The following is a 20,860-nucleotide window of genomic DNA, read 5'->3' as shown; positions in this document are numbered from 1 at the left end:
GGAAACCCTTCCACTTAAATTTAAGGGGTAGTAGAAGTTTTATGAAACACTCATCTACACACACCAGACAAGCCAGAAGGAATGTACAGCTGTCCATGAGCGGTGATCTGGCTATTGCACCTCTTCCCGAGTTTTATCTAAAGGCTGTCTTGTACAGCGGGCAATTACTTTCAAGGGATCTATGTATAAGGTGGATATAGAGGCAAAGGTGATCATTGTTGACCTTATTTGCATGCGTCTACCCAGAATCCCTTGTGGTTGTGGCAGGACCATGAGATTTCTGAGGGAAAAGCCTTCTGGCTTGTCTGGTGTCTGTAGATGAGTGTTTAATAATACTTCTACTACCCCTTAAATATATATATATATATATATATATATATATATATATATTTTTTTTTTTTATGTGTGTGTGTGTATATGTGTGTGTGTGTGTGTATGCGTATGTGTATATGTATATACATATATATTTATAATGTGTGTGTATGTGTATATGTATATATGTGTATATATATGTATATGTGTGTGTATATGTATATGTGTGTGTGTGTATATGTATGTGTGTATATATATATGTATATGTGTGTATATGTATGTGTGTATATATGTATATGTGTATATATATGTATGTATATATATATATGTATATGTGTGTATATGTATATGTGTGTATATGTATGTGTGTATATATGTATATGTGTATATATATGTATGTGTATATATATATATGTATATGTGTGTATATGTATGTGTGTATATATGTATATGTGTATATATATGTATGTATATATATATATGTATATGTGTGTATATATGTATATGTGTATATATATGTGTGTGTGTGTGTATATATATATGTATATGTGTGTATATGTATGTGTGTGTGTATATGTATATGAGTTGCGCGGAACAGATGTTAGAAAGAGGATGAAAAATATGAAAGGCACATAAGGTAGAAGAATACAAATTAGGGAAAACATGTTAGAAAGTGAGGTGGAAAAAAAAGGCATGAGGGCAAAAGAAATTCCCAAAAAGGAAGGAAAGAATAGAACACAATGAAAAAAGACTGTAAAAGGCAGGAAATCCAGAGAAGGGTCCCTTCCTGTATAAATGCTTCATAAAAGCTCTTTAAGCTGGCCTTTCCTTCACTGTATTAGACTCTACCACCTCGGCTGGGAAGTTGTTGAATTTATCTATCGCCCTCCGACTCTAGTATAACCTTATGATTTCTCCTCCTTTTCTTACACCTCTAACAATTTTCCTAACATCAAATTTGTTACATTGTGTTTATATGTCAGCAGATTAAGTCTATTTCGGTTTATACACTGTTCCCAATACAAACAAAAATATATAGATATATCGATAGATAGATAGATATAGATAGATAGAAAGATAGAGTGATAGATAATAGATACAAGACAGATATAGATAGATTATAGATAGATGATAAATAGATAATAGATAGACAGATAGATAGTGATAGATAGATAGATAGATAGATAGATAGATAGATAGATAGATAGATAGATAATAGATAGACAGATAGTTATAGATAGACAGATAGATAGACAGACAGACAGATAGATAGGCAAACAGATAGAGTGATAGATAGATAATAGATACAGCACATATTCCTTGCACTTGTGTTTCACCCATACCTGATGTTACTATACAAAACAAAAAAATGGAACTGAAAAGTACAAAGTCTAAATAAATCAAATATTTGGGGCAGGAAGTATGTATTAGTAACAAATCTCTGTCTCAAAAAGCTAAATCTGCTGTCAAACAACAAATACAAAACAAAGCAAACTATAAAAAAAAAACGACATAGTAATTGCCAATCGTTACCAAGTGAAGAAACATGTCATGCTCATCACCAAGTTAACCTGGTGCACCCATCCACCTTGATGTGGCTTAGGGGTAATTGCTGGTTTCAGCCTCTCCTACTTGGGTTCGAATCCCGCTACCCCCCTACAACAATGCAAAAAAAGTAGAAAGTGTTTCTCAACGCTATATGGAGGGCTAAGAAAGTAAATCCAAGAAAGTGTTGTGGATATTACTGATACTACCCTCCTACAGCACCAGATAGATGAACAGGTCTGTTGGCAAAGTGTATTCAGCACCTACTTAATCTATCAACAGTTTTTACAGGAGAGGGATCGCTCAGTCAGTCATACGAGGTACTGTGCTATCACACACTACAGCACAAAGGGGTTTCTGAGGAATTAAAGGCAAGCAGGCAAGGTTTATAGATATTGCCATTTGTAGCAGAAATGTAATTCTAAGCTTAGAATGAAAACGGTTCAAGTCTTTACATTACGAAAAGAAACAGGCAGATGAGATGAGCCGAATGGTTATCTCGCATCAGATTCTGTTTCTCAATTATTGAGTTTGGGTGTTTCAGCCACACCTATTGCTAACATGTATAAAATCAAGCACACGGGCAACCATCTCCATAGACAAACATTGGCAGTAGAATGGGCTGTACTGAAGAGCTCAATGACTTTAAACTTGGCACCATCAGTTTGTGTCTGCCCTGCTAGATCTGCCCCTGTCCACTGTGATAAGTGCTATAATTGGAGAGTGGTAGAACACACTCACACACTCACAGAGTGGGGCCACCAAGTCCTAAAGTGCGTAGATGTCTCCTTTGCTCTGTAGTATCACTTCCTACAGAGTTCCAAACTACCTCTGGAAGCAACATTGGCATCCATAAAATGGTTTTCGAGGCTCACTATTCATAATACCAAGCGTCGGCTGGAGTGGTGTAAAGCACACCTCAACAAGACTCTGGAAGTCTGACGGACAAATGTGGGTTTGGAAGATGCCAGGAGAACGCTTCCTACCCCAATGCATGGTGCTTACTGTGATGCTTGGTGGAGGAGGTATAATGGTCTGGAGCTGTTTTTCAGGGTTTGGGCCCCTTGGTTTCATTGAAAGGTAACGCGAATGCTACCAAATACAAAGACCTTTTAGATAATGGTATGCTCCCAACCTTGTGGCACCAGCTTGGGGGAAAGACACGGTTTGATGGGTGTGGTGTGGAACTTAAGTGGCTTGCACAGAACCCTGACCTTAACCCCACTGAAAGCCTTTGGGATGAATTGAAGCACTAATTGCGTGTCAAGCCCTCTCGTCCACCATCAGTACAGAAGGCACATGACTTTTTGGTCATATAGTGTATTAAGCCAGAGCTTCTGCATCAAACACTTGTAGCTCAGTATCGCCACCTACTGCTTCATAATGGTAATAAACCCTCAGAAAAAAAAAATTCCGCATTAGGAGTGGATGTAAACTAAACAAAAAGTGGATCTCAAAAAAAACTAATCATGGTACTTTGCTTCAAAGCTTGAAATCCCCCCTCCCCAAATACCATTAAGATATGAAATAAATCAGGCAATGAAGTGCACTGTAACAGTATGAGAAGTACCTCTGGCTTAAATCCCTCTAGACTGTAAGCTCGTTTGAGCAGGGCCCTCCTCACCTGTTGTCTCTGTTAGTCCATTTGTTATGTTACATACTACTTGTTATGTCCTGTCTACCCATTATGCAGTGCTACGGAATTTGATGGCGCTATATAAAACAATAAATAATAATAAGTACCTCATCCAGTACTTATATCACAGGATGAGAAACTAGGCGCTTGGGTGCTGTTTACCAGTAACTTACCATTGCCACAGGGCCTAGATCTTCATCAAGTAGTCACATGGCGTTATAATAAAATGAATTTCATAGATGATGATTGAGGCAGACAGTGAAGCTCATTTATATTTTCATGTCCCAATAGGCAGCATTCAAAAAAGATGAGAACCAGACTTCAACTTTTCATGCTATCCTGTGGTTAGTAGGTAGATAGGGGCTTGGTTACCCCTGGCGTTTGCTCTGCCATGAGTGATAATGAATCACGGAATTAATACAAGTTAAGCTTTAGTTAAATGGATACTCCAGACATATCAATCTTAAATTTGTGTGTGTGGCCCTTGCTGGGGGGATTCTGCAAATAATCAGGCCAATAGGCTTGCCAAGCCCCTGTACCAGATGGGGCACGAGGCACCTGCCAGCTCTGCACTGGTTTAAAGATTATTTTACATTCATTACGATGCACGGAAAGTAAGATACGTAAAAAAAAAATTATATATATATGTCTGTGGGAACTGTCAATCACAATGGGAGCAACAAAAGTACAATATTGGACTCTCTTTAACCACAGTCAAGTGCGACTCACAATTTCCAACATCCAATCATAGAAGTATTGCAAGATTTATATTGCTAAAACCCATGTTGTGCACTTTAAAGAAACATCTGATGCTAAGTTGGTCAGTTTCCCTGCCTACGTAACAAATTAAAAAGTAATCTACAGAATATTGAACCGGTGAAATATTCAGAATTTGTCATATCCGCAAGATTATAAGCTTGCGAGCCGGGCTCTCTCCACCTAATGTATCGGTTTGTCTTCGTCTGTCAATACTCGTCTTTTCATACCCCTTGAATATACATATTGTATTAAGCGCTGCGTAAACTGTTGGCGCCATATAAATAAAATCTAATATAGATTTACCAATTGATCAACAGCTTTCCAATGCCCCTTACTATTCTGAACATTACCCCAAGAATACACCCACCCTACGTGCATCCCTCCTGTGTAGCTGGATGTACTTTGTCACATTGGTCAACAACTCTACATGTATACAGCATACAGGATAACATGGGGGAGTCCTATAATTGACGACAATGCAAAATATACCAGGGTTATTAGGTTTATTTACATTTTGCGATGCCCAGTAGTATCGCAATACGATGTACAGTATATACCGAGACATGGATTCCTTGAAAGATTCATAATTACATGTACAGTGTCAGAAGATGAAGCCGGGGCTGTGGCAGAGAATACCTGCGTCCTCATATTTACATTTTAAAACAAATCCTTAGTTAGGGTAGTGCAATTCTCTCTATCACACAGCTGACCATGTACATTCTGTACTTGTAACTTCCAAAGCCCTGGAATAAAATTTACACATTTAAGAAAGTATTTGAACATGTCTGTTATGTATCAGAATACTACTTTTACATGTACCTGTGGACAGATATATATATTTTTTTTTTTATATAAGCCCAACTGATTTTGCCATAAATAAAATAATGTTAAGGCAACTGAATACTACTTTATGAAATGTTATTTTCATTATGTCTTACTTTGCATTTTCCATTAGTGGCATCAATGTCAATACTTCAACACGTTTAGAATGCCTTAGTCAAGAGAAGCCTAGCTTATCCTTGAACAATTAAGATACATATACTACTAGCGTCCGATAAGCTATGCATTATTTTTCTTTATATTACATTACAAAGGCAGCTTTGAAGACGTGCAAGACTTGCTCCGACCAAAGGGGTAGAGATAGGGAATAGCGTTCTACTACTAGAGAACCCAAACAGAACGTGTATATATAGCAATAATATATATTATTCCATTAATTTATTAACCAGAATTCGTGTCCACGAATTAGAATTTTCCTCTGGTTGTGAAGCCTGCAGTTAGTATCTGCACAGCAATAAAATAAAACCATACTACATCAGGACGTTAATTAAAACTGATGGGGCTATGTTATGGCCCTTTCAGGACAAGAAGGTGTTAAAGCATCACATTCAAACGTTGTTCTATAAAGAGCATTCGTTATTCTGCTTAAACCTAGAGTCACCTTTGGATTTCCAGACACTAAACCCATCATCTGAAACTTCTATTGTGAAGGCCACTTCAAATTAATTGTAATGCGTTAAAAAAAAGAATAAAAAAAAAAAGCCTAAAATCTGGATGGATCAGCTTCAAAGTCAGTTTAAATGGATAGTGTACAGGGCAAGTAAAGCAAATCTGTTCTCCAACACACATCCACCTGCGTCCTTAGAGCAGGAACCCTGTGCCAAGCCTTTCATGTCCTTTTTGCTGGTTTTGCCGTTAATTGCTTCTCTCTTTCGAATTCACGCTCTCGCTGCTGTTCCTGCTTAAGGTTTTCTTCCTGTTTCTTCTGTTGTAACTTTAAAGCTCTTTTCTGCAGAGAAACACACCGGCTTGTGAGAAACACACATGCTGAACCGAACGAATGAATGAATGAGTGAATGAAATCTCACGCCCAGTAAAACGTAGTCAGTAAACGCCCTGTAGGCTGAATGAAACACTCCATGTCTTAGGTGCATGAAAGGTATATGTACCATTTCTAATAAAACTAATAATGCAGATGTTCTGATATCAGATTGCAGCGATGGCAAGCTTTACTTGGTAGTTTCAAGCCGTTTTCAAACAGTTCAATACTTTATTTTATCTCCATGTTATAGATGCTCCTTTCATGCCAACTGAAGATTGTGGCCCTGAAAGCTAGTCATCAAGATCAAGGCCATTAGATGTTCAGACTTTATCCACACATCTCCCCAGGAGTAGAATGCAGGGGGGTTAGACATATTAAAACCATTCAGGTTATGCCATGGGGCAACAGAGGCAGCACAACCAGGAGTAAATGTACTTGCCCCTCCCCAACAACTTGGGTGTTTCTGTATCGAGTCAAAAACAAGCTTACCTTTAACTTTGAGGTCTTGTCATGCAGCATAATCATCTCTTTCCTAATACTGACCAGTTTGTTGTGGTAATGCTTTGCTTCTGAAAACTATAGTCGTAAAACAAAGTGAAAAAGTAATGTGCAAGTAATCAAAATATATCTCGTGTATGGAAATATAAAAGTGGAATCTGACGCTGCCCCAAAAATCCGTTTCTTCACAATTAAGTAGCTGTTGTGCGATATAAGATTGTTCCACTTAACACATCAAAATGAATCACTGGAGATCTTATAGTTTCTAATCGCTTCATCAATTAATTAAAAAAAAAAATAGATCTTTATCCCTTGGCAAAGCTCTCACGGGGACTCAGTATTCTTTATATTTCCTAGGACGCGCTGCATGTATATTTTTGTACGCTGGAGGATATTCACAATCTAACATTGAAACTACTAAAGATTAATCACAGAACGCAAAGAACTCCGTTTTGTGCTACTCACGAGAGCATTGATATCCAGAATGGAATTACACTCTTTGAATTTGGAGATTTCTTGGTCAAGCGTGTCTAACAACACCCCCTGATTCTGCCTATAACAGGGAAAAAAAAAAAAAAAAAAAAAAAAAAAAAAAAAAAAATCACAGTTAATGCATGGGCAAGCACTGACAAGTGAAAAAAAAAAAATAAACTCACATATACAAATCTATAGACAAAAAAAAATGTATGCATATTAACTTTGCCAAAAAACCCTAAAAACTGTCAATACGGCAAAAGTTTTAAGATCAGCAAGAAAAATATCAGATGAATGTGCTCACTACAGATAAGAGGAGCACATTATATATATATACACATCGTGCTAGTAAATTAATATATAACGCCATGGTGCCCGTTTCTGGGACAGTCTAATATGGCTGCCTGGGTGCCGTGTCCATGCGCAATCACACAGACTGCCTCCCGTACGATTCCACAATACAGGGCAAGCAAATTTACGCAAGCACTTATTCATATATACACGGTTACACTTGTATGGGAATCATTTTTAAGGCTAGTGTAGAAATAATGGGGAGAAATTTAAGATTAGACATAACTTTTAACCCACAATGTATAGGTTAACCCATATAAAAATGGCCCCTTGTTGTTTTTTAATGCCAGGCTCACTTAAATGTCGACATTTTATTCACGTCTACATGGACAAGCCAACCAAGTCAGCTGCCCGTCATTTATTTTACATACGTGAGCTCCTGTAGGGCAAGCTTCGAACTCTGGAGGTTAGGCAAGTAGTGAGAAACGAGACCATCACTCAGCAAATCCACCGCACTCGTTTTAATAGACGGCAAATCCTCCGGCAATCCTTCATCAATCATATCACTGCAGGCACCTGCCAAACATTTCAATAGGTAAACAGAAAAAAAAACAAAAAAACACCATCATCCCAAAACAACGATTCAATCAAAAAAGTGTAAAACTGAATATGCGAAACCCTATTTGATTTGCTCCTATAAGACTGTTATATATATACTGTATCCATACTTATTATAGCAAAGATAAAAATTTGCATTTTTTTTTTTTTTTAATACGGTGCTACCCTATAATATATGAAAACAAGCCAGTTAGAAGGCCGCGTTAACCGAGCACAGAGCCGAATCATTCATAAAGAAAGATGAAACACAAATAATTTTGTTAGTTACCCAGAACTGAGATGAAAAGGAGCGATTATATTAATGTTTATCATATGACCCCGGCAGAACACAGAGCATCAAGTTCATTTACTATAGATTATAGTGGTGTTCTAGGCTCTGCCTGCGCTTCATACTACAGGGTTCATTCATGAAAGGGAGCTCCTTCGCTGCACTATGAATGATGAAGAGTCATCCCCAGCGAGCTTCTGCTCTAGAAAAGCTTGGTGGAACCTGTATAATGCAGTTACACCAGCCTTCTTACACACTGAATTATGCATTATACAGGGCCAGTCCAGATCTTCATCCTACAGAGCTGGCCCTCCATAGCCGATAGCGGGAGGGAATTAAAACCATAACTCTACATTTAGGACATAAAAGAGAAATTCTGTCAATTCTAGTCTCTCGACACACTTTTGATCAGAGCAGGCGGTACGAGAAGAAGGAAAAACAGGAGACTAACGTGCTTTTGGTTTGCATTTTTCACTACGTGGTAAAAATCAGAGAAAAACAAACAAAAAAAAAAAAACGACACGTTTAGCCACCTCCGACTGCTTTTTCTTCAGCGGATTCTAACTACTCAAAAACCATCTCAGAGGAAATTGAAGTGAAAATAACGGTGTGTGGAATGCGTAAGAATGATGCAGACAGCAGCGACGCACAGGAATGCAAACAACGCACATTCATGTAAATAACTACCGCAGGTTGGGCTCTTTTTACTCCTTTTGTACCGTATGGCTCGTCTTGGAGCTACAATAGGGAACCGTTTGGGGTGCTGTCAGCAAACCATATCCCATAAACACTGTTTTTTTTCTTTGGTGCTGGTACCGTATGCATAGATGCTAAACCTACGTTAACTACTTCCTTGAAAAGGGTAGTAGATACATGGAACAGTACTCCAGGGGTCAATACTAGGAACTACTAGTCAATAGGAAACCAACAGCTCAAGTACAAGCTCCCATAAAGAAGAAAGTGATGTAAACCTGCATACAGTAAGAGCAGTAATGAAAGGTAACGCACATACCCTCAGCGTGTTGCATTGGGGTCTGCAGGCTGCCATTTACCGAAAGTCCATCGCTATTCCCTTCTTCCTCCATTAAATGCAGATCTTACTCTACGGATGAGAAACATACATCAGCCGGATCAAAACTAGAGCATGTGACTCTGTAACTGAAAACCCGGAACTCGGTCTCTCTTTCACTATAGCTTGGCACTGTTGTAAATGAATGCCTGGTGCTAATAAAGTTTTTTGTAAAAAAATAATCTACAGAAGGTCCTTATCAACTAATATTAACTAAACCGCGATTGGCCAAAAGGTCTGTCACGGACGCATAGATTTCTATACACACAGGCACCGCAGCGTTATCCGTGTATCGCTATCTTATCTCGTATTACAAAGGATTCTATTTGAAGCGGAACAGTACAATACCGTATGGTGATCCTGCTTTATAACTTTACTGTAGCGATAATGGCGGGCGGCCCTTTATCATGTTACGGATTTCCCAAAATCAAGAAAACAGTTCCTTACTTCCTACTCTTACATGGACTTTCTCACTGGCTGCAGATATAGATAAGGATCAGCAAACCGTACCAACGCTTTTACCGCAATCACATTCTAACAGGAACGCCACAAAAGCTGAACCGTAGCGTTTCGAGCTTTATGTCACCGGCCACTTCAAGAGTCTAAAGTGATTTAGGAAGTACGCCTCTATTAATTGGCATCATGCAGAGTATAACGAGCCGACTGCTCCTGATACGGATAGGTCAGGATGCTCGCGGAAGGCAGTGCGCGTACCTGCGATTCATCACGTGACTAGCACGAGCTCGCGCGGTCATGTGACTCCTTGTTTGTAATGAGCCGTATAGGAACCCGGAAGTCTTCATGCAGAGTGTGAAGCACACAAGCAGTTAGTGACATCTGCTCTCGGCAGAAGCTGGAACCGGCTGCAATGTCCCGGCCTCACGCCTGGCTTAAAGCCGTAAGATCGACCTTCCGAAGAAGCAACCAACCCCCTTATTTGAGCGATGCCAGCGGCTTCGACTACCCGGACGAGATGGCGCAAGGGGAGGAAGAGCTGCCTCGCTTCAATAAGTTGAGGGTGATGGTCGGGGATGAGCCGCCGTCCGCGAACGGAGGACACCCGAACCTTTCTTCAGATGATGAGTCCCTCATCGATCAGGACAACACTCCGGCACAGACCCAACCCAAGCCCGAGCCATGTGAGAACTGTAACCGGGAGCGGGAGAAGATCAAGCAGAGGAAGGTGAAGAAGAGGCTGGGGTTGGCTGCTGCTCTCTACCTGCTTTTTATGGTGGGAGAACTGATAGGTAAATGTCTGCACCTGAAATCTAAGTAATTGTAGGTAACATAACTCAACAAGCGCTGCTGAACTGCAATTCCTCGTCTTATGCCAGCATTTACCTGAGCAAAGGCTGGCTGAGAATGATAGGAGTTGTAGTTTTAAGTTACTTTAAAAAAATAGCCTTTGATCACAGTTGTGTTTGTTTCAGTAATATATATACACAAAGCAACAACTATTCAGTAAAGCGATAGCCCCAATGAGCTTCTGCTGTAGAAGAGCTGGGCTGGCCCTGTATAATGTATAGTTAAAACAATGTGATTTATTTGTACTCGCCTAACCAATTGAATTATGCATTGTACAGGAGAAATCTGTTCGGGATGCATTATTGTGAAGCGAGGCGGTTGGCATGCCTCCTTTTAGTGAATGTAAAGTGTTCCACCCCTCGGTTCACCCCTCGAAGTGACACATATATTGGTTTATTACTTAGATTACCTTAGAGGTATTATTGTGTTATTTTGAGCGTAATAAAATACACAGTAAACACTGATGCATCATGACATGATTTGGTATAGTCATACAGGGATTTAGTCATCTATAGGACCATTGAGGGATCTTAACATGTACAGCTTGGAGGAAAGAAGAGAGAGAGGGGGATGCAATAGAAACGTTTACATACTTACAGAGTACAGGAGGAAAGACTACTGGAAAGGAGGAGAAATGTAAGAACTAGAGGTCACGGTCTAAAACTAGATGGCCAGTGGCTTAGATGTAACATAAGGATGTTCTACGTAACTCAGAGGCTAGTGGATAAATGGAACAGTCTCCCAGCAGAAGTGGTAGAGGGTAATACAGTGAAGGATAGACATAAAGCTTTCTTCACTACCTTCACTTCAAGACCTGACCTGTGGTTTAAACCTCTTACATCAGTAAAATGGGCAGACTAGATGGGCCGACTGCTTCTTATGTAATGTTTCTATGGAATAGACTGCCACCCAGCAGAAAGCACTCCATAGCGTCATTCTCAATAGCTCTCCCGAGAGAGTGCTGGAGTTGGCTGTTTATTCTAAATACATGCTGAATCCCTCCATTCATTTACAAGGGGGAGAAATAAGCACTGACATACTGGAGCATCCCCTTTATGGCTGAGTCAGCAGGAATATTTGATTGGTTGCCATGGTGATAAGACTTCTTCTAAAGCTTTACCTAGAGCTGTCCTTTATAGGGGAACTTTAATGCATATGTTTGCCGAGTGGACCCTTTACATGGGAGTTTTTTTTGTAACAGCAAATACATGTGTGAGGGGATTCTGCAGTATTCCCCAAGATGTATTTGTCCCTTTTGGCGCTGGCTCGGGGAGCCTTCCGGAGAAGCCTAACAAGACCCCCTGTGCGCCTGTGAAGAAAGCACTGCCATTCATCTCAATGGCTTTCTTCTCTTCTTTTTTCTTCTCTTCTTTTCTCTTTTCTCTTTTCTCTTCACTCACTGTCTGTCAATCAGTGGCACAAAACACTGGATCATTTAGAGTAGGTGTTGTGTTTCAGGTCTGGGGCTGTAGCTTCTCCTGACGGTGTTTGTTTTATTCCGTGGGTTTAATGAATGCATGTTACAGAGTACTTTAATAGCTATTCTTTGTTGAGGATCGAGTCTGGGATGCTGGAGTTTCTTCACTAAAGTAGAAGTTGACAGCAGAATTGTGGGGTCAAGTCCCTCAAATCATTATGCTTTATACAGGATGATCCTTGACATTGCCCTGTACAAGAAGGGCATATCTGGCCCTGCATAATGCATAGTTCAGTAAGCGAGCTGAGTTTCCAGAAATCTGATTTTAATATGTTTCATACACGGGGCATTCCCAGGGCCGGCCCTACAATGGAGCCGACTGGGGCAATTGCCCCAGGCGGCACTTTTGAAGGGGCGGCACTTTGCCTCCCCAAGCGCTTTTTTTTTTTTAAGCGGAGGAGAGAGAGGGGCGCCGAGTGGTTTTCGCTTACCCGCTCGGCGCCCCTCTCTCTCTCCTCTGCGGCGAGTCTCCGTGCTCTGCCACGGGGCCGGCTTGTAATGCTGAGCGCCGGAAGTGACGTCAATTTACGGCACTCAGCATTACAAGCCGGCACCGTGGCAGAGCAGGGAGACTCGCCGCAGGACTGTTTAAAGGTAAGTCCCCGGGGGGGGGTTAGGGTAGATAATGGCGTCGGCCGACGCCGGGGGGGGCGGCATTTTAAACTTCGCCCCAGGCGGCATTAAGTCTTGGGCCGGCCCTGGGCATTCCTGCAGCAGAAGCTGTGTGGGGTTGACCCTTCATAATGTATAGATGAGACCATTGGACTTTTCAAGCCAATCCCTTCTTTCTGTAATGGACCCAAATCCCAATAACGTTGGAAGCTTTGCTTTTGAGCTGACGGGGTGTTGGTTTTGCTCCTTTTTTTTTTTTTCCGGGTCGGTCGGGTGAAAGGGTACGTTCCGGGATTTGCATATCGGAGTTTCCTTATAAAGTACTATTTGCAATATTGGGCTACATAACATGAACAGACAGGTTTTACTAATCGCTTCACCCTGTAAAGACACAGAAACTTGGCAACTTTACATTAAGGTGCGTTACGATCACAATGAATTTCCAAGCTGGGGATTAGTTTTTTGGGTTGCTGTTGACAGGTCCCCTTTGAGTGCCAACCAAGGGAGCTATTAATTACCTTAATCAAAATCAAATGATAACACTTGCTGGGTTCTTTTGTTTTCCTTTTATACCGATAATCTTTTAAAGTTGTTATTTTGTTGCACATTTCCTGCAAGGGGAGTGATGGCGGCAAATATTGATTGTTCCGGCTCCTAAGTAATCCTGAACACAATGCTAATCCGATGCCGTAAGGGATCTTTACCTTTCGGCCTGCCGAGGTGTTGTAACCATGCACGCTGGTTCAGCGGCTGCTTGGGACCCTCGTTGATCTGCAGTCCCGCATCAGACCTATGCTGAATTGTTAAAGTAATAAAACTTATAAATGGCCCTGGTGGCCAGCACTGAAGATTTTTTATTTCTGTTATTTGCAAGGATTGACCCATTCGGCCAGTCCTTTGTTAAATCCCTTTACGCTCTGATACATAATACTGCAATGTTCTGAGTTGAATAGACGATGCCGTGTTCAGTGATATAGCACTCCGTTTTAGATCTTCCTGATACGTATTCTTTGCATTGCAGGTGGATATTATGCCAACAGCCTCGCAATCATGACTGATGCACTTCATATGCTTAGTGACCTCAGCGGTATTATTTTGACCTTGCTTGCCTTGTGGTTGTCTGGAAAGTCTCCAAACAGACGCTTCACCTTTGGATTCCATCGTCTTGGTATGTTTGTGCTGTCCCAGCACGGCAGAAAGCATGCTTCAGCTTAGTGTTTCGTGAATGGTCTACTCGCTCAAGGTCTGTAAGAGTTTTACCCGTGATATCTGCCCTAATGTTAGGGCTGTTCTTTGGTTACCAATAAAGGCCACCAATGAAAGGCTGTGATTAATGATCAATTGTCAAGGCCCCTTAGAGCCCCGGTTTAGCATTCACTAGAATGAGCGTGTGTAATACCACTTAGCACATTCAGCTGCAAAACTAGCGGCAATAAAGACCGAGCCCCACCGAGTCCCACCTGAGAAGTTCAGCTTGGAGACATCTGAACATCGCCAAGCGTTGGCCCTAACCATACTCCCTTCTGGTAGAAGGCTAGCCAGTCATATTATCAGAGTTCTAGTTTAGCCGTAGCACTTAAACCGCTTTAGTTAAAGGAGTCCTTTGCTAAAAGATCTTCCCCTGAACCAAGCTTAGCCTTATTGAGTGTGACGGCCACAACACTGTTTCCGTATTGAAGGACATCGGTATTGTGATACGTTCATGTCTTTGATAACCTGATCGCTTATGTTAAAATTAGCTTATTTTTCAAAAATTCTATTTACAGAGGTGCTATCGGCCATTGTGAGCGTGCTGTTGGTGTACATACTTACAGGATTTCTGCTGTACGAAGCTGTTCAACGCACAATTCATATGGACTATAGCATTGATGGAGATGTAATGCTAATAACAGCGGCTGTAGGTGTGGCCGTGAACATCATGTAAGTAATAATAATAATGGGAGCAGCAATCTGGACTAACCTACTGAATCACTGAACATGATTAAAGGAGCTGTATGGAAAACACCGTGAGTTCTGGTATACCTGGAAGTCTAAACTGGATCTTTGCTTTAATAACACTGTTTAAAAATAGTAAAATTGTCATGGCAGATCAGGTTGGTTTCCGGGCTTAAGCATGGCCACAGTTAAGCATATTATATATTATTCACACGTAGGGAAAATAAATCCATTGGCCCACCCACCTTTCACACTCCTTGATCTGACATTATTTTGCCTGCTACCCTGCCCATCTACCGCTTTATTCTCTCACTTAATGATACTTCCCAGCTTCCCTGTTCTGGGCTGCTCTTTTGTTCACCTTTCCATCGACAGTAGAGTTAATAAATACATATTCATTCCATACCTATATTTTACTTTTACCTTTCATCCATTTTATTTTCGAAAAGAACGTTTAGCTAGGCATCCTACGCTTAGGCTGTTAAGTATTTATTTGGTACTAAAACAGGGCTCATTCTTTGTGATAATTTTGTATATGTTCTGTGTTTGAATCCTACCTGAATGGCCACAAATCCATTCATGGTGGGCAGACAATTCAGCTTCTAGATCATAACGGAACTTGCTTCCTAGTGAGAGCTGGAATTACCGTTGTTTCTTCTTGCTTTTTATGTATGTTTTGCTCTATCCCATGTTTACATTTTACCATTTTGTTTCATTGTTTGCAGAATGGGAGTTTTGTTAAATCAAACAGGACATCCTCATTCCCACTCCCATTCCCACTCCCATTCTCCCACAGTACAGACCCACAGTCACCAGAGCCATAGCCATAGCCATGGAAGCCTGGCAGTCAGAGCCGCCTTTGTACACGCGCTTGGAGATCTTGCTCAAAGTGTTGGCGTACTTGTAGCTGCATATATTATTAGGTTCAAGGTAAGGAAGCATTTTGCTTTTCTGATTGCGTTAGTACATGGAACATCCCAAGAAATGCATTCTCAGTTGTGTTTTATTGTAATTATGATTATAGCTCGAAATAATCATTATTATTAAACTCCATAGTATACTATGGAGAAATGTATCTTAACCAACTGTTCTTATAATCTTCAAGATTATTCTGCCCATTTGTTGAGTTGTTCTGGATCAGTTTCTTTAGGTATTAAAAGCCCACCTTGTATGTATACATTGGGAACTTCCTTAGACATTTCTTCTAAAGAATTACATTAAAATCAAAAGTAGCATAAACTTAAACAGCATTTGGTTGTGTTAAAAGCTGAGAACGCATCAGTTGCCCTTTTAAATGCCCTCACTTACAGACGATACATTGGTGGATAGCTACACAAATGAGTTAACCCACAACTGGATAACAAATAGAATAAGAATATGATAAAATAATCAATATCCAGAGGGTCAGACCTGTGAGGAGCTTTTTTTTCCCAAGCTGAAATCTAAATATCAAGGTTAGTTAAGGGTTAGATCTCCAGTTGTGGAACTACAATTCCCATGATCCTCTTCATAAAGCCTTGTATGTATCTCTACAGCTTACTTTTACTCCATCTCATAAAAACAGTTTTATTCCAAAAACATCTAGGCTGGTTCCTTACCTAAAGGGCCGGGCTAATGGCTGTCTAGGCAAGTTCCCTCGGATCTCAAGTAACAATGATTACCAGATCCTTAGTTTGGTATTAATAGGACATCTGATATATTTCACTTTGTATGCATTTTGTCTTTCAGCCAGAGTACAAAATTGCTGATCCGATCTGTACTTATATATTTTCTGTACTTGTCATTTTTACTACCATACGAATAATGCTGGATACAGTGGTCATAATGCTTGAAGGTATGAAATAAATTCTCTTTCTTGGTCTGTATATTTTATTCAGCAGTCTAGATTTCAATGAATGAAATGATTTCCGTAAAGTCAGCTGTAATGTATTAGTTTATTTAGCCAGCGTATTTTTATTTGAATTCACATTTTTCTAATGATCTTTACCTGCCGTGTAAAAAAAGCAAATTTTCTGTATTATTTGTTAGCAAATCTGAATCCATTGCCGATTCTAGATTAGTAGTTTTCAACTGCAGGTCCCGGGGCCACTTTTATGTAAAAATATAATGGAAAATATAATTTACTGTCGAGTTTGCTCCTGGTCTCATTATCCATGGTTCCAGAGAATGTGACTTTTATAGCCATTCTACATTCATGGCATTCACTGATGTATTTATGGGGATGGCAGCCCTAGGCCTGACCCCAGGACAGCTTCCGAGGTCACCACCAGTCTTGCCCTCTCTTCCTCCTTGGAATAGTAGGGTTTGTAGAGTAAGACTGCTAATTGCATTGGTTTGAAACATCTTGAGCCATATCGCACGTATTTATGTAGCACACCATAATAATGTCAGGCAGGTATTGCACAAGATGAAATGTAATCCTACCAAAACGCATTAATAATCCTATTCAGGTATCGCATAACGAATGTTTACATACCGTAAAGCGCTAAACCCTAGCTAAACAATTTGGTAACGCCATTTGTATTGAGAATACATTTCCTCGTTTTATAAATCTCTGTAAGTGACATGCTCTTCCTTGTTTGTCACATTCACAGGCGCTCCCAGGCATCTGAATGTGGATCTAATCAGGGAGGACTTGATGAAAATTGATGATGTTTATTCAGTAGAAGACCTTAACGTCTGGTCTTTGACAACAGGGAAATCTGCTGCTGTTATACGTTTACAGCTAAGTATGTCCTTATGTCAATCCACGCTTTTTATCACACTGAGACCTTGGTAGCACCAACAATTAACAACTTCATGTAGTGTAACTCATTTTGTTGGGTTATTGCCCGTAAGAGTAGTCTTTGGACCATTCCATTAGGATCACATTCTATGATGTCTCCAGGAGTATTCTATTGGTGCTTATTTCAGCTCACACTTGTATTTAAGAGAGATCATAGAAATATTCAATATGTAGATATATACTGGACTCTCTCTGGTTTAACTCTTTTTATGTGAGAACGGTGATGAAATCCCACCGGTGAGTCTGAGCCCAAAAGATGGAGACTTTTTGTGGATTTGGACCTAATAGGCCACCACGACTAACATTTCTAAGCCTGTCCCAAAGGAAGGCCAGTAAAGCCCTTGGCTTCCATGAAGTCTCCAGGGATGATGCTTGCCTCTGGCCATGGAGGGGCCTAAATGTTTTGCATTATTTAAGCACTACCAGTGAGGGGATCTAAAAACATCTTGCAGGCCTTTTGGGTGGGGAAGAAGACTAGGGCTCGTTCTGGCATGGCTTGTCATTGTACTTGGTCACTAGTGGACAAGGCTTTTTCATTTCATTGAAAATTCTAATTTCTCTTTTTAATGCACAGTTCTGTAAAGGAATTTATCAGATTGAGTTTACGTTCCACCCCTTAGTGTCCTTCTGTGTCTACAACTATTTGCTGTCAATTGCTGTAACATTAATAATGGTTTTCTAACATTTGTAATGAAATGATTTGATTTAGTACTTGCACAAAGGGTTAAACATGGGAAAGTACCTCTTTTACTATAATGAGACTGTTTGAAAACGAGAACCCTGACAATGTAGATGATTATTTCATATTATTCCATGTGTAGCAGTTAGCCGGATGATCCTCTGTTTTTCTGTTTTATCACCAACATATTTAGAATAGCTGTCATTCTTTGTGCAGAATCATATAGATATAGCACAGTAACGATATATATGCAACAGAGTGCAATTACACCAATACATTGTTTCTAGCCAGTGGCTGCTTCCAAAGTTTGAAGAATGCTGCTTGGACAAGTGAATTTGTTGATACAATTCCAACTCTACCACAAATTTTGTCTCTCAAAATCTGCCACGTTTGGTGGAAAATAATCATGTGTGAACAGTCTGTTTTGTGTGAAGTTATTTGTTCCATTTTTCTAGGTCCTGGTGCCTCATCAAAGTGGGAAGAAGTACAAAGCAAAGCCAGACACATACTACTGAACACATATGGAATGTACAAGTGCTTCATACAGCTGCAAAGCTATAGGCAGGAGGAGACCTCACCTTGTACTAGGTGTTCCAATGCCTAAGTCCCTTTGATTGTTGCCTTACCACCAACCAACCAGGTCTAAGACACTAGAGCAATACATGTTCACCTTCACAAATCTTTGCGATGGGGGAACTGAGATATCACAAGACCTCAAGACAACCACCATCTCATGGGAACTGGTAATATCAGAAGACATTTGGACCGCGGAAGTCACGTTGCAGTACTCTGCTGCCTTTTAGACCAATCTCGAAAGTGTTTACAGAATGCAGCTAGTTTGCACATTCTTCATATATGTGTATATATATATAACTATGAAAATATAGCACACAGCCCACGGTGAGGACCCAAAGTCGGTAATTTTGATTAGAAAAATAGCTTGCATCTAGTCACCTATAATTTAGGGGGATCTTAAAACTAGTTCTAAGATTAATATGCATTTTAGTGAAGTACACAATGTGAAACGTGCAGCTTCCATTAAACATGTATAGATGTTTTGCTGTGCTGTACCATACACAACAACAACACTCCACAACAAGGTTAGAGTGCCTTACTAAATGTTATGAAAGTGACATATCTGGACACTCTTCTTTGGGAAGCCCATATGGTTTACCGCATACCTTCTGCAGTTACTTCTCGCATTCCTGTGTATAAAGCCCCTGACAGGGAAGGGTCGTCGTAAAATCTGTCCTTGTCAAGTTTGTACAGTTTAGCACGTAATAGTTTACCGATTTAGGTTTATTGCTTTAGAGGGATGTCATTGGTTTTAAATGCCTCTAGCACTCTGTGAACATGGGGCATTTGGTTCTTCTTTTAGGTCAGATGAATCCCACTTATCCTTCACTCCAAAACAGTCACTTTATAAGATTCTGGTCTGAATATCTATGAATATCGACTTGCGTGCGCTCGTTTAAACACTGCTTGCTGAGAAGCTAACGAAACAGCTTTACGAAGTTAAACATAAGCTTATCAGTGTTCTCTCTACCTTTGCACTTTTGAATGCTGTTTGGTTGCTTCCAGTGACTTAATGACAGTATTTTATTAGTCAGCCCGTGCTGCGTATGAACATGCAGTCACAAAGATGACCATATTCACTCCATTATTGTGAACCGGCTCAATTGATTCATATGCGCTTGTTCAGAGCTAGGACGTGTCATGGTGAGGCTTAAGAAGCTTTTTATGCAGTAAACAGCCAAATCTTCAGTAAGAAGTGAGCCCTGGGCATATAAACAGTATTACAGATGGTACGGGAAGAACCTGGTATTTTTTAAAAAAATTTTTTTATGGAAAAGGTTCTGTTTACAATTTCAATTTTAAAATGGAGTGACAGCATTTATTAAGAGTTAAATGTAAGCTTAAATTTTAGTTTGGTACAACCTCGGTATTATCATTTATATAAAAAAAAGACCAAGGGTAATCATTGGCTGTATGCATACAAAAAATGGTATTTCTAAATAGGCTGGTACATGAGCACAAACTGTACCATAGTGGAAATTCATGATGGTAACTGTCCCCATAACAATGACTCCCTTGCCAACACTAAAAATGGCTCTCTATGTACATATTCTCCTTTGTAGATTTTATACAAATCAATAAACAAAAAAATTAGACAAACACCTGATTTGCATTCAGAATGGGTATTGGGGAAAAAATGGTGATATAACTAAAATCAATGATCATGGTGTTTTTTTTTTGTTTTTTTTATGCATTATTGGGTTTCAGTAAAAAGTTTGTTGGCTTACAAATTAATGTACGTTTAACAATATCAATAATAAAAAGCACTGGCACAATTTTTCTGTAACAAGTTATGGTATTCAAACTGCACAAGGATGTGTTGTAATAAACTATTTATTACAAAATAGATATTTACTTTCCTATACCTTTTTTTCCTGTACCTAAAGAAATAGGGGGGTACTTTTAATATTTACACATTTCATTGGTACCATATTAACTCAGATGTAGTCTCTCCTGATGAGATCACAGCACATGGTGAAACCCTACTAAACAACCACAACACACAATAAATGACATGGAAGGCTCCAGCTGGTGGGGTGAGATAATCTCCTCTTGTAGACGTAGAAATCATTTTTAGGAATTAAATATAGCATTATAACAGAAATTCAAGGGGCCTTGTTCCCCAAAGATCTCAGCTTCCATATTTTGTTGGTGTGTATCTTATGGAGATCTGCATATCCAGTGACGAGATCACACTGC

At 39.9% G+C, this 20,860-nt stretch overlaps 2 protein-coding genes and 1 non-coding gene across 6 annotated transcripts; 2 read left to right on the top strand and 1 right to left on the bottom strand.

The window, feature by feature from the left end:
• Positions 1 to 2,011: 2,011 nt before the first annotated feature.
• On the top strand, positions 2,012 to 2,141 carry LOC128492965 (small Cajal body-specific RNA 15). The gene has a single exon (XR_008354173.1). It is a non-coding gene; the product is annotated as a small Cajal body-specific RNA 15 (non-coding RNA).
• A 2,599-nt stretch (positions 2,142 to 4,740) lies between these two features.
• On the bottom strand, positions 4,741 to 9,973 carry BLOC1S6 (biogenesis of lysosomal organelles complex 1 subunit 6). 4 transcript variants are annotated; one of them, XM_053465158.1, is made up of 6 exons: positions 9,236 to 9,406; positions 7,769 to 7,913; positions 7,038 to 7,125; positions 6,564 to 6,650; positions 5,880 to 6,041; positions 4,741 to 4,995 (listed from the first exon to the last, which is right to left on the bottom strand). In XM_053465158.1, the coding sequence occupies exons 1-5, from the start codon at positions 9,306 to 9,308 to the stop codon at positions 5,922 to 5,924; spliced, it is 513 nt and encodes a 170-aa protein (XP_053321133.1). In that variant the 5' UTR covers positions 9,309 to 9,406; the 3' UTR covers positions 4,741 to 4,995; positions 5,880 to 5,921. The 4 variants fall into 4 exon arrangements, with proteins under 4 accessions (XP_053321133.1, XP_053321130.1, XP_053321131.1 ...); XM_053465155.1 differs by having other exon boundaries at positions 5,886 to 6,041; positions 9,236 to 9,405; XM_053465156.1 differs by lacking the exon at positions 4,741 to 4,995 and adding an exon at positions 9,803 to 9,973 and having other exon boundaries at positions 5,492 to 6,041; positions 9,236 to 9,325.
• Positions 9,974 to 10,082: 109 nt separating this feature from the next.
• On the top strand, positions 10,083 to 20,507 carry SLC30A4 (solute carrier family 30 member 4). The gene is made up of 7 exons (XM_053465146.1): positions 10,083 to 10,539; positions 13,708 to 13,854; positions 14,453 to 14,606; positions 15,347 to 15,551; positions 16,350 to 16,455; positions 17,216 to 17,350; positions 18,541 to 20,507. Exons 1-7 carry the CDS (start codon positions 10,161 to 10,163, stop codon positions 18,687 to 18,689), a joined length of 1,275 nt encoding a protein of 424 aa, XP_053321121.1. The 5' UTR covers positions 10,083 to 10,160; the 3' UTR covers positions 18,690 to 20,507.
• Positions 20,508 to 20,860: the final 353 nt, after the last annotated feature.

Source organism: Spea bombifrons, chromosome 4 (assembly GCF_027358695.1).
Source record: "Spea bombifrons isolate aSpeBom1 chromosome 4, aSpeBom1.2.pri, whole genome shotgun sequence".
In the NCBI taxonomy this organism is placed as follows: Eukaryota; Metazoa; Chordata; class Amphibia; order Anura; family Pelobatidae; genus Spea; species Spea bombifrons.
The sequence above is the reverse complement of the archived record's forward strand: the minus strand, read 5'-3'. Positions and strand labels throughout refer to the sequence as shown.

Coding starts and splice junctions, on each gene's coding strand:
- BLOC1S6 (XM_053465156.1), bottom strand. CDS start 9,308: ATGGAGGAAGAAGGGAATAGCGATGGACTTTCGGTAAATGGCAGCCTG. Junction 7,126..7,768: donor CTTGCCCTACAGGAGCTCAC/GTATGTAAAATA, acceptor TCCCTGTTATAG/GCAGAATCAGGGGGTGTTGT. Junction 6,042..6,563: donor ACAAGACCTCAAAGTTAAAG/GTAAGCTTGTTT, acceptor GTTTCTCTGCAG/AAAAGAGCTTTAAAGTTACA.
- SLC30A4 (XM_053465146.1), top strand. CDS start 10,161: ATGTCCCGGCCTCACGCCTGGCTTAAAGCCGTAAGATCGACCTTCCGA. Junction 14,607..15,346: donor GGTGTGGCCGTGAACATCAT/GTAAGTAATAAT, acceptor CATTGTTTGCAG/AATGGGAGTTTTGTTAAATC. Junction 17,351..18,540: donor TGTTATACGTTTACAGCTAA/GTATGTCCTTAT, acceptor CCATTTTTCTAG/GTCCTGGTGCCTCATCAAAG.